Source organism: Scyliorhinus torazame, chromosome 15 (genome assembly GCF_047496885.1).
Source record: "Scyliorhinus torazame isolate Kashiwa2021f chromosome 15, sScyTor2.1, whole genome shotgun sequence".
NCBI classification, from domain to species: Eukaryota; Metazoa; Chordata; class Chondrichthyes; order Carcharhiniformes; family Scyliorhinidae; genus Scyliorhinus; species Scyliorhinus torazame.
Genome location: NC_092721.1, coordinates 141,384,131 through 141,396,868, shown reverse-complemented (window position 1 = coordinate 141,396,868; position 12,738 = coordinate 141,384,131). Strand labels below are relative to the sequence as shown.

The following is a 12,738-nucleotide window of genomic DNA, read 5'->3' as shown; positions in this document are numbered from 1 at the left end:
CATCATGTTGGGTTGAAAATACTATGCAATACAGTGTAATCTGTATTTCTTGCTATGAAGAGCGCTTTTGACATTATCCAGTGCACCGTTTGTTTTCCTCTACTACTTACACGCTAACAATGCTAAACTAACAGATCTTCAGTGGCAACTACAGTCAAACCTCCATTGCAGGAGAGTGTGACTGCCCATGACATCAGTATTGACCTGTTCGTACTACAGGATTGTTGCCAACATTGCTCTCGCTCTCGGTATAAAAGACAGAAAGCGATGTGAGCCATGCTTACCATTGTACTTCTCATACAAATAAGGAAATTACAGGTACTTGAAACAAGGGAATGAAAGTGATCATGGGCCTTTAATCTTCACATGGACTGGGCAATCAAATTTGCAGTAGCAGAGTGGAGAATAAGTTCATGCAAAGTATGCAAGGTAGTTTGCCAGATCCATTCCCGGAACATGCCGGATTTTACATTGAGCTTGGAAGTGATTTAGCTAAGTCCAGAACTAGGGCCTTGAACTAAATATTTTACTTTGTTTAGATTTATAAGAACTGAATGGGTGAAGGTAGATTGGAAGATAACATTAAAATATATGATGATAAACAAGCAATGGTTAGCATTTAAAGGATTGTGGAGGAGCCAACTAGGAAACAAGGTGCAATAAAATCTCTGTTTTCCGGAATGTTCTGGGAATGGTTAGTGCCAGTTAACCAAAACTCCTGGCTATTGCAGCTCTACCATGGCATGCTTTGATTTTGTTTAGAAAGTTATCAATGTCCCTCTACCGATGTCCCTATCTGCAGCTCTCTCTCCTCTACCCCACCTGTATGTGTGAGATGAAGTAGTCCAGTGTGTCTTAAGCTTCCATGTTCCAGCATTCTGTCCAAATCCATCTGCGGGTCTGCAACACCGGGATGCAGCACCAGGCCCCTTTAATCTCTGGAGAGAGTAACACTGACACGGACCATGATCTGGTTTTAGACTGATGTGTTTATTCATTTTTGATACTGGCCCTATAAAGACTCCAGCAGATGATGCTAAAGAGAGAAATGTTGGAATGTGTTCATGTATTTTCAGGTGCAGGAGTTTGTTCGGTGGACATTTCCGATATTCCCAGAGGCACCGCCATTTACCTTGCTGGAAAGGATACTCTCTTGTGCAGGGTTGGAGGAGGGCAGCATGTTCAAAATAAAAGGGCGGATCATGGTGGAAAAGCAGGTTTTGGTGGAAGAAGTGAAGGCCAGGTGGGAGGAGGTGCTGGGGCCCATTTTGTAGGAGGAGGTGTTGAGTGAGGCCCTTCAAGGGTGAATCCAATGTCATCCTGCGTGAGGCTGAGCCTGATTCAGCTGAAGGTGGTGTTCCTCACCAAGGCCAGGATGAGTCGATTTTTTGAAGGGGTCAAGGATAAGAGTGAGTGGTGCTCGAGAGGGCCTGCTTACCATACACACATGTTCTGGTCCTGATCTAAGCTGCTGGGTTTTTGGGGCCTTTTTTTAGCACCATATCGACTATCCTGAATGTGGATTTGGAGCCATGCCCATTGAAAGCTGTGTTTGGGGTGTCCTACCAGCCGGAGCTGAGGATGGGGGCATTTGCCTTTCTGCTGGCCCGGAGGTAGATGTTGGTGAGTTGGAGGCAGACGATACCACTAGCGCAGCAGCATGGCTGGGTGATTTGGTAGATTTCTTGTAGCACGGGGGAACAGTGGTTAGCACTGCTGTCTCACACTCCAGGGACCCAGCTTCAATTCCAGCCACGGGTGACTGTCTATGTGGAGTTTGCATTTTCTCCCCATGTCTGCATGGGTTTCCTCCGGGTGCTCTGGATTCCTCCCACAGTTCAAAGATGTGCAGGTTAGGTGGATTGACCATGATAAATTGTCCTTCGTGTAATAATAATAATAATCGCTTATTGTCACAAGAAGGCTTCAATGAAGTTCCTGTGAAAAGCCCCTAGTCGCCACATTCCAGTGCCTGTTCGGGGAGGCCGGTACGGGAATTGAACCCGTGCTGCTGGTCTTGGTCTGCATTACAAGCCAGCTGTTTAGCCCACTGTGCTAAACCAGTCTCTAGTGTCCAATAGTTTAGATGGGTTTACGGATATAGGATGGAGACCTGGACTTAAGTCGGGTGCTCTTTCCAAGGGCCAGTGCAGACTCAATGGGCCGAATGGCCTCCTTCTATACGGTAAATTCTATGATTTTACCTTGAGATAGTCAAGTTTACAGTGATGGGCTATCGATTGGTTCTATCATAGATAGCAGCCGTTTATATTGCACTTTAAGGAGGTGGTCACTGTTAGCTGTTAGTGGGGAGGTTGGAGTGGGTAGTTCTGGGTTGGGTGGGTGTTTTTCTTTATTTTTTGTTTTTACGTTGTTATTGCTGCTATTTGTGCCATTGGGGTTGTGATAAAATGATAAAAGTTCAATAAAAATATATTTTTAAAAAAGAGTTCAGAAAAGTTTCAGGGGAATGGTTTTTAGGGTGAGGAATTTCGGTTACAAGATAGGTTAGAAAAATTGGGACTGTTTTGCTGAGAAAGGAGAAGGTTGAGAGGACATTCGATAGTGGTATTTAAAATTAAAGAGGGGTCTATACAACGTAGATGGGGGAAAAAGTGTTCCCATTGGTGGAAGGATCAGGAACAAGAGGGCCCAAGTTTAGGGTAATTGGCAAAAGGTGCAATGATAACTTGAGGAAAAACGTTTTATGCAGTAAATGGTTAGGATCTCGAATGCACTGAGAATGTGGTGGAGGTGGGTATTAATCAAACGGGCTGCTTTGCCCTGGATGGTGCTGAGCTTCTTGAGTGTTGTTGAAGCTGCAGTCATCCAGGCAAGTGGAGAATATTCCCGCGCACTCCTGACTTGTGTCTTGTAGATGGTGGAGAGGCTTTGGGAAGTCAGGAGGTGAGTTACTTGCCACAGGATTCCTAGCCACAATATTTATATGGCAAGTCCATTCAGTTTCTGGTCAATGGTCATCCCACCCCCCGCCCCCTGATCTTGATAGTAGTGGTGGATTCAGCGATGGTCATGATATTAAATGTTAAGGGGCAATGTAAGATTCTCTCTTGTTGGAGATGGGCATTGCCTGGCACTTGTGTGGCACAAATCTTACTTGCCACATGTCAGCCCAAGCCTGGATATTGTTGAGGTCTTGCTGCATTCAGACATGAACTGCTTCAGTATCTGAGATGTTGCAAATGGCACCGAACATTGTGCAGTCGTCAGCGAGCACCCCCACATCTGACCTTATGATGGAAGGAAAGTCATTGAGGAAGCAGCTTAGGACACTACCCTGAGGCACCACCACAACCATCTTCCTTTGTGCCAGGCATGACTAACCAGTAGAGGGTTTTCACCCTGATTCCCATTGACTCCAGTTTTGCTAGAGCTCCTTGATGTCACACTCTATCAAATGCCACCTTGATGTCAAGGGTAGTTAGTCACTCTCGTCTCACCTTTGGAGTTCAACTCTTTTGTCCATGTTTGAACCCAGGCCCTAATCCAGGATATCATTCTCATAGTCAGTGATCTGAGTCTGGGGAAATTCTCAACGTTGCCTTTAATTCCTACCAGCTACCAATGAGAAAGCAGTGCTGAGAAGACCTGTTGAAATTGTTACTGTAATTAAAAACAACTCGGTGAATGAATAACAGCATGTCTTTTCTTAAATGTTGCAAAATGGCATTAAGTATCTTCTCCAACATCTGCCAGACTGATGACTGTTATATAATAGGAGGTGAGTAGTCAGGATGGTACCAATTGCCCCAAGCGGTGTGGTAACAATGCAAATGGAACTCATCCATTCCTCGTTATTAGTCTTGTAGACTGGTAAGCTCGGAAAATCCGTAAATTGCTTCTGATGTTTATTAAAAATGAGTCTTAACATTTGCAATATAGGAAACTGCCTGAAATAATTTTGTGTCAATATCTGAGCTCTTACATAATTGAGAAGTTGTGAAAGTGTCTCAACCAATTTGTTTCAACGAAAGAAATTAAAAGATCAGGAAATTGCAATTATCAAATGGTGTTCTGTTGAAAACTAAAATAATTACAAAATAGAAAACCTACTTGAATCTACAAACTGGAACTCACCTTATTGGAAAAATTTGAAAACATCTTTTTTGCACATGATTATCATGCTTAATGGTATCTTTGTTCTGGTAAGAGCCATCGGCTATTTATTACAAGTAAGAGTGCATTACAAATCCTGGCATGTAACAGGCCATGACTTGATTGTGGATAATCCAGTTTTAGTAAAGTCACGCTTTCATAATATCAACATAATAAGTTTGTCTGGACAGTGCTGGCAGTAATTGTCAGATTTAAATTGTGATGAATGACGCATCTGGCATGCAATTGATAGCGCCATTGCGCTATTAGTACAGGGGAGAAAATTCATTATTTTTCCGATAAGAATTTAAAGAATGTTAATTATTTTTAATAGGTTTGTGGGGAAGTAGTTCAAAAATGAAAAGCAATTAATTTAATGGTGGGAAGGGAAACTTTACTGATTGCAAACTATTGTAAAGGAGCATGGTACATATTGTATCTAAATCATTTGGATATATTTCTGTAACATAACAAACACATTTGATGAATAGGGGCTAAAACAGGTCATGTTTATTCAAAGCATTTATGGACCCCTGGCAAAGACTTGACTGGGGGGAAAAATGCATTGAGTTATTACCCATGTTTGGGACAACAGTGCAATAAGTTGTCATCTGTGTTCAGAGAGCAGGGCGAGATTCTCCGACCCCCCGCTGGGTCGGAGAATCGCTGGGGGCTTGCGTGAATCCCGCCCCCGCTGGTTGCCAAATTCTCCGGCAGCAGAGATTCGGTGGGGGCTGGAATCGCGCCGCGTCGGTTGGCGGGCCACCCCCTGCGATTCTCCGGCCCGGATGGGCCGAAGTCCCGCTGCTAGAATGCCTGTCCCGCCGGCGTGGATTAAACCACCTCTCTTACCGGCGGGACAAGGCGGCGCGGGTGGATCCGGGGTCCTGGGGGGGGCGCGGGGCGATCTGGCCCCGGGGGGTGCCCCCACGGTGGCCTGGCCCGTGATCGGGGCCCACCGATCCGCGGGCGGGCCTGTGCCGTGGGGGCACTCTTTTCCTTCCGCCTTCGCCACGTTCTCCACCATGGCGGAGGCGGAAGAGACTCCCTCCACAGCGCATGCGCGGGGATGCCGTGAGCGGCCGCTAACGCTCCCGCGCATGCGCCGCCCGGCAATGTCATTTCCGCGCCAGCTGGCGGGGCGGAAATCAGTCCGGCGCGGGCCTAGCCCCTCAAGGTTAGGGCTCGGCCCCCCAAGATGCGGAGGATTCCGCACCTTTGGGGCGGCACGATGCCGGACTGATTTGCGCCGTTTTTGGCGCCAGTCGGCGGGCATCACGCCCATACCGGAGAATTTCGCCCCAGATGTTGATTCAGGATTTCTGACTTTAAAAATCATACATTTGTAAACATTTTTTTTTAATAATAACTTCCCATGTGACTTTACATCTGCAGTCAGTATGCCCTCCCCCCAGTAGTGGTTTTCACCTTCGGGGATTTGTGTCTCTACTATGACTTGGTGAAATAAAGAATGAGAGTTTAAGTGGGTATTGCTTGTCCCTTTCAAATAGATAAAGTTGCAAGGAGGTTGGATTGGATTGGATTGGATTTGTTTATTGTCACGTGTACCAAGTGAAAAGTATTTTTCTGCGAGCAGCTCAACAGATCATTAAGTACATGAAAAGAAAAGGAAATAAAAGAAAGTACATAATAGGACAACACAAGGTACACAATGTAACTAGATAACACCGGCATCGGGTGAAACATACAGAGGTGTATTGTTAACGAGGAAACTAAGGAAATTTGGCATGTCCACATTAACCCTTACCAACTTTTACAAATGCACCATAGAAAGCATCCTATCTGGCTGCATCACAGCCTGGCATGGCAACGGCTCGGCCCAGGACCGCAAGAAACTTCAGACAGTCGTGAACACCGCCCAGTCCATCACACGAACCTGCCTCCCATCCATTGACTCCATCTACAACTCCCGCTGCCTGGGGAAAGCGGGCAGCATAATCAAAGACCCCTCCCACCCTGCTTACTCACTCTTCCAACTTCTTCCATCAGGCAGGAGATACAGAAGTCTGAGAACACGCACAAACAGACTCAAAAACAGCTTCTTCCCCGCTGTCACCAGACTCCTAAATGACCCTCTTATGGACTGACCTCATTAACACTATACCCTGTATGCTTCATCCGATGCCGGTGCTTATGTAGTTACATTGTATACCTTGTGTTGCCCTATTATATATTTTCTTTTATTCCCTTTTCTTCCCATGTACTTAATGATCTGTGGAGCAGCTCGCAGAAAAGTACTTTTCACTGTACCTCGGTACACGTGACAATAAACAAATCCAATCCAATCCAAGTCAGGCCATTAGAGGGCTGTTTAGGAGTCTGGTAACAGTGGGGAAGAAGCTGCTTTTGGGTCTGTTCGTGCATGTTCTCAGACTTTTGTATCTCCTGCCCGATGGAAGAAGTTGGAAGAGTGAGTAAGCCGGATGGGAGGGGTCTTTGATTATGCTGCCCGCTTTCCCCAGGCAGCGGGAGGTGTAGATGGAGTCAATGGATGGGAGGCAGGTTCGTGTGATGGACTGGGCGGTTGTTCACGACTCTCTGAAGTTTCTTGCGGTCTTGGGCCGAGCAGTTGCCATACCAGGCTGTTATGCAGCCAGATAGGTTGAATGCTAGTCAGCCGTAAATACGTTATGATGAATTTAATTTTAACATTTTGAGCATTATTTTGTATTTTAAACCTGTTGAACAGTTTATCTAGTCAGTGTGGGAAAGTTTGGTGTTTACGTCCCTTACCTCTTTCATTTGGTTGTGTTGGTCCAGTAACCTGGCAGAAATGTCTCGCTAGCTCTCGTGATTACTGGCAAGGTATTGTTTACAGTGGAATGATGGCGCTGCAGGCAAAATTAAGAAGCTAATTGATCATAATCATTGTGGTTTTGTGAGTAATGAGTTTGTTTTTGACTTGCATTGTATTTATTATTCCTTCTAGACTTCTCTCCTCCCTACATCCTTGTGTGGAAATCAAGACACCAAACCTGACTTCCTTATTGTTTCCAACTATCGAGCTCCTTAGTTCTTTCAGACTTCGCTTTAACCCATGATCCGCAGACTGATAAACCCCAGACTGATAAACCCCAATTAGGCATCGCCACTTCCTCATGTAGCTCATACTCTTTTCAACTCTGGTGAAGTTTTGCATTATGCGTCTTGGATTTTCACCTTGATTTCTCTTTAAACGCTCATACTTTTGACAGACTTTCTACTACAACATCACTGTTATCCTTGTAAAAAAGAAGGAATTGTTATTTTCTGGCACTTTTCATGACCACCAGATGTCTCAGCATTTTACAGCTATCTACATTTTTTTTGGAAGTGTAGCCACTGTTGTGATGTGGGAAACCCGGTAGACAATTTGTGTTCAGCAAACTCCCAGTAAGGGAGTTATCGTGGGCAGCCGCTAATGTCCCTACCTCTGAGCCAGAAGCTTGATTCGAGGCCCACTCCAAGAATTGATGGCCATGGAAGGTGCGTTCATACTGCACTGAAAGCTAGTGATTCTAAATGAACCTGTTGGACTTTAACCTGGTGTTGTAAGACTTCTTACTGTGCCCACCCCAGTCCAACGCCGGCATCTCCACATCATTGATAAATAAGGAGCAGGGCACCGAAAGACTCCCCTGCTCTTCCCTCAGTACCACAGGATCTTTTGCATCTACCCAAGCAAACAGATGGACCCCAACTTGATGTCTCATTCGAAACAAAAGCACTCCTGTCAGTACAGTGCTCCCTCAATACTGCACTGGAGTGTCAGTCTGGACTTTTGTGCTCAAGCTGTAAAGTGGGACTTGAACCCAGAACCTTCTGATTCAGAAGCAAGTGTGCTACCAAGTGAGCCACGGTTGACACACTGCCCGTAATTGGTAACTATGGCATTGTTCCTTGGTAAATACTAAAAGCTTGACAGCAAGTTGAAATATGAAACCATAACTCTTAGTTCTAGTCATTGAAAATGAAATTAAATTCAAGATTAATGAAACTATTTTGCGATGTAGAAGTGATTGCTTTTTAAATTTTATTTATTTTCATCTTCTTTTCTCCTTCCTTAAGTCTTCATTGCCTCCTGCCTTGCTTAGTGGTGAGGACAGCCAAGCATTGGCTGAAGACAACCTGGAGAGACATTCCATTCCACTGCACAAAATTCATGTGTCCTGCATTGTTGTGTTGGCCCCATTATTTATATTTTTGACAACACCTGAAGGTGCATTCATAACAGGACGAAGATTGCTGTATACATAATATTTTGAAAAATTGTGTGTTCTTGAAGGAAGGGCTAATTAAGTCTAGTTTAATGGAACATTAACAATGTCATACCCAAAGTGGTCACCGACTTGCATTAGCTCTTATATGTAGCCTGCAGTGTTTCATATTAACTGACAAACTGATAAAGTCCATCTCTCATCACTGCAGTTGGTGAGACAGAATCTAGAAACAAATTCAGTTGTTTCCAGGTGATTTGTCTAAATCTAGATGTTATTTTTCCTGAGGTAGCGATTAAAACTGCACACTGCTTATTTTTTAGGTCATCCTCTCAGCAGACTAACCATTACTTTGTTGTTTAGTCTCTTTATGCTGTGTTTATGTTTACACATTTGGCTAAATATTATTTTATTTTACCCCCAGGTAAAATGGAGAAAAGGAAATTAACAAAGCAGGTGAGCCATGCATACAAGCACCGGTAATCAGGTTTGATTTAATGTTATTTTCCATCAAATCAATAAGATGCTTACTTCCACTACTTTAATCACCACTGGGATGAAGGCTTAGCCAGTGAAGAAAGGTTGAGCAGGTTAGGCCAGTATCTATTAGAGTTTAGAAGAATGAGAAGTGATCTTATTGTACATTGTTGATTTTGTTGCTGTTACAATGCCAAAAAAATACCTCAATAAAATGTTTATTAAAAAAAAAAGAAATATATAAGATATTGAGGGGGCTGGATCAGGAGGGTGATTCCTCTTGTCGAGGAAACTAGAACATGGGGGCATACAGTGGGTTTGTGAATAAGAGGTCTCCCTTTTAAGACAAGAGATGAAAATAATTTGTTTCCCCTCATTTTAAGTGTGAAATTCTCTTCCCCAGAAGGAAGTGGAGGTTGGGTCTTTAAATTTATTCGAGGCTGAGTAAGATAGTTTTTTGTCAGGCGAGGGAGTCGAGGGTTATGGAGGGCAGACAGGACAAATGGAGCTGAGATCACAAGCATATCAGCCATGATCAAATTGAATGGTGGAGCAAGCTTGAAGGGACGAATGGCCTACTCTTGCTCCAAAGCCCCAAGTACCAGAACATTCTTTAAAATTGATACAGAAAGTTACTGTAACAAGTAATTGAATATTATTGATCAAACAGTTGAAAAGTAAAATTGGCAAAATATTGAACTATTTATCTATGCCATTATATGTCTTCTAAATTTGGCCTGTCTGGAAATAAGTCAAGATCCTGCCTGCCACCTCAACTGAACCTAAACATCCCATAGCACTATTGCAAAGGAAACCAGAAGAGTTCTTTCTGGTCTCCTGACAAATATTTATCCTTCCATCAACATCGATAGCAAATAGATTGAGAGTTTGCTGTGGACAAATTGGCTGCCACGTTTCCTACAACATAAAAAGTACATCATTCATTGGAAAACACTTTGGACACTCTGGGATTGTGAAAGATGCTATATAAATACAACTTATTTCCTTCTAACAGCTGACATCATTGAAAAAGTCAATCAGCGCAAACATTTAAGTAAATCATTTTTTACCCAAAAACTGCCAATCTCTCTTCTTTCGCTTTGGGTTTAGATTCGTAGGGTGGAACCAGTTGCCACGTCCATAGGCAGTCTCAACACTGTCTTTGATAGCTGATGCATTGGCGGTGTGGAACAAAATTAATACCTGATTACTTTACTGCCAACAAATAAAGACATGTCCCAAGTACAGTTACTGTCAGCATTAAATAACTGAGTTAATTGTGGTCACGCTTCTATTGACCACAGTTACACAAATGTCAATTGATATGCAGCTGTATTATAACAAACTAATGGAACAGGGCATTAATTTAAAATGCCCGGATTTCTCCACTCGCTACCCATCTGTAAACAGAACGGTGTTTTGGCTTTTTAAAGGTGTTTGGCAAGTGGTTAGCACTACTGCCTCACAGCTTCAGGGACCCGGGTTCGATTCCCACCTTGGGACACAGTCTGTGTGGAGTTTGCACTTTCTCCCTGGTTTTCCTCCGGTTTCCTCCCACAGTCCAAAGACATGCGGGTTAGGTCGATTGGACATGCTAAATTGCCCCTTAAAGTGATGTTACAGGGCAGGGAATAGGGCCTAGGTAGGTTGGTCTTTCAAAGGGTCGGTGCAGACTCGATGGGCCAAATGGCCTCTTTCTGTACTGTAGGCATTCTATGATTCTATGATTTTGCCCCTTTATAAGTAGTGGCGTATTTTCCCAACCCTCAAATCTGGAGTGTTCCAATCTTCTATGAATAACTTGCACAGAAAATTCGTGGTAGGATAAAACAAAAAGGGTTGGTTTATTTCTACACACACATGGGCGAGGGGTTTCACAATGTCCGCCCCTTTTGTACTCATGCAATATAGAGAGGGGTAAGGGAAAGGAAGGAGGATCAGAGTCAGGTGACAATAAAATACAAGTGAGGATTTTACGCGTGTCCAGAATTAATAATCAAAAGTCCAATGAAATATTTATCCAGAGGGGAAGTTGGCTGTTGCAGGGTGGTACATCTTTCCAGGAATGAGATTTGATGAGGGTCTGAGGTCTTTCAGCTGCCGCCTGTTTGATGGTAAGATGATACTCAACGCAGCCTTATGCCTGGAGTCCTGAGGTCAAACAGTAGCTGCCTATAACTTCCAAAAGCTTGTTAATTAAAGGAATTCAGTCAGCTCAGGTCTCAGTCATGTGGCACTGGTTTTAGGTTATGAAATGAGACCCCTGGCTGAAATACATTGTGTGTTGGAACAGTAACACATTGGCCGTTAGCACCAGATAGGAGATTAGGAGTTGAAAACAGGTGCCTTTGTCCATAACTAGCTGGGGTAGACTGCCTCTCGTCCGCGAGAGACCATTGTATTGGCTTGACTGAAATATTTCTGCAATGCAAAAGGGTGTTACGTTCCATGACGTGTTACCTTTGTTTGCTTTATAACTACTCAGAAACCTCCAGTGATCTGGCTTCGATTCCCAGCTTGGGTCACGGACTGTGCAGAATCTGCATGTTCTCGCCATGTCTGCGTGGGTTTCCTACTGGTGCTCCGGTTTCCTCCCACAAGTCCCAAAAGACATGCTTGTTAGGTGAATTGGACATTCTGAATTCTAATAAAGATTATTATTGGTATTAGAAGCTAGCATGTGATCAGCTGGAGCTAATTTATCAGCCCAGCAATTGTCCATTTTGGAAAACAGAGAAAAAATAATAATTTTATACAGTAGTCAGGCTGATGGTGATACATATTTATTTTCTGTCCGATCTAACGGGACAATAAGCACATAAAAGAGCCTAAATTTTGGCATACCCTTAATATCGTACCATCGCAAATTGAGTGACTGTACTTCAGTTTTTTGCCAACATGAGAAACCCAGCAACAGGGAAAGTGTTTTCTGAGGACAGGTCGAGGAATTTCTGGAACCTTCTAAAAACAGCCATCCAAATTTGCGTTCATTGACCAGGCTGTCAATGAAAAGCAGAAATCCATTCTGGTGACTCCTCCCATGCTCCATCAATAACTCCCAACTTGGCAACTTTTTTAATGGCATCACCCAGAGATCTGAGTGACGTAGCTGAGAGCACACACATACTCTGTATTTTCTGAGTACCCTTGATTTAACAAGAGTACCCCCACCCCATGCACAAGACATATGCAGTAGATTGTGCTCAGTCCCAATTGTAACCTTTTCCTTAATTAAAATCAATTAATGTCAATTAAAATTAGTACATGTGAATTTTAACTTCTTTAAATGATTAAACATAATTTAACCATGTTTGATTTGGTATCCTGATTCATCTGGAATTTGGTATCCTGATTCATCTGGAATTTAACCCTAAAGATGGTTCCCCGTTTCATTTGAAGTAACAGTTGCTGCTCGATCATTTAATCTGCCACCATGCCAGTCAGAACTGCAGCTTACAGTCACTGAATGGTTCCAGCACAGAAGGGGGCTCGTTGTGTCAGTTCCAGCTCTCTGCAAGATCGACCCTGCCCTTTCTCAATAACCCTGCACTTTTTCTTTTTCCTCAGGTGCTTATCCACTTCCCTTTTGAAAGCCACAATTGAATCTACCTCCATCACACTCTCAATGCATTTCAGATCTAACCACTCGCTACACAAAATTGAATCTGCCTCCACCACACTCTCATTGCATTTCTGATCAAACTACTCACTAAACAACATGTCATCATTGGTTCTTTTGCTTTTCAACTCAATGTCCTCTAGTTCTCAACCCGTTCGCCAAGGGAAACAGTTTCTCTTGATCTACTTTGTCCAGATGCTTCATGATTTTGAACACGTCTATCAAATCTCCTCTTGTGAAGTTCCCCATAGAGACTGATAACTTTAAATTCCTAGTGACCGACTTGAAGGAATTTCACAGCAAGAGATT

The 12,738-nt window shown here is 43.4% G+C and overlaps 1 protein-coding gene across 2 annotated transcripts in view; it reads left to right on the top strand.

The window, feature by feature from the left end:
- Window positions 1–12,738, top strand: part of micu2 (mitochondrial calcium uptake 2) — a 736,923-nt gene that overhangs the window by 524,691 nt on the left and 199,494 nt on the right. For both annotated transcript variants that reach the window (XM_072476850.1, XM_072476849.1), the window contains exon 4: window positions 8,758–8,789. In XM_072476850.1, the coding sequence (XP_072332951.1) occupies window positions 8,758–8,789 (32 nt within the window). The remainder of the gene's footprint in view (window positions 1–8,757; window positions 8,790–12,738) is intronic.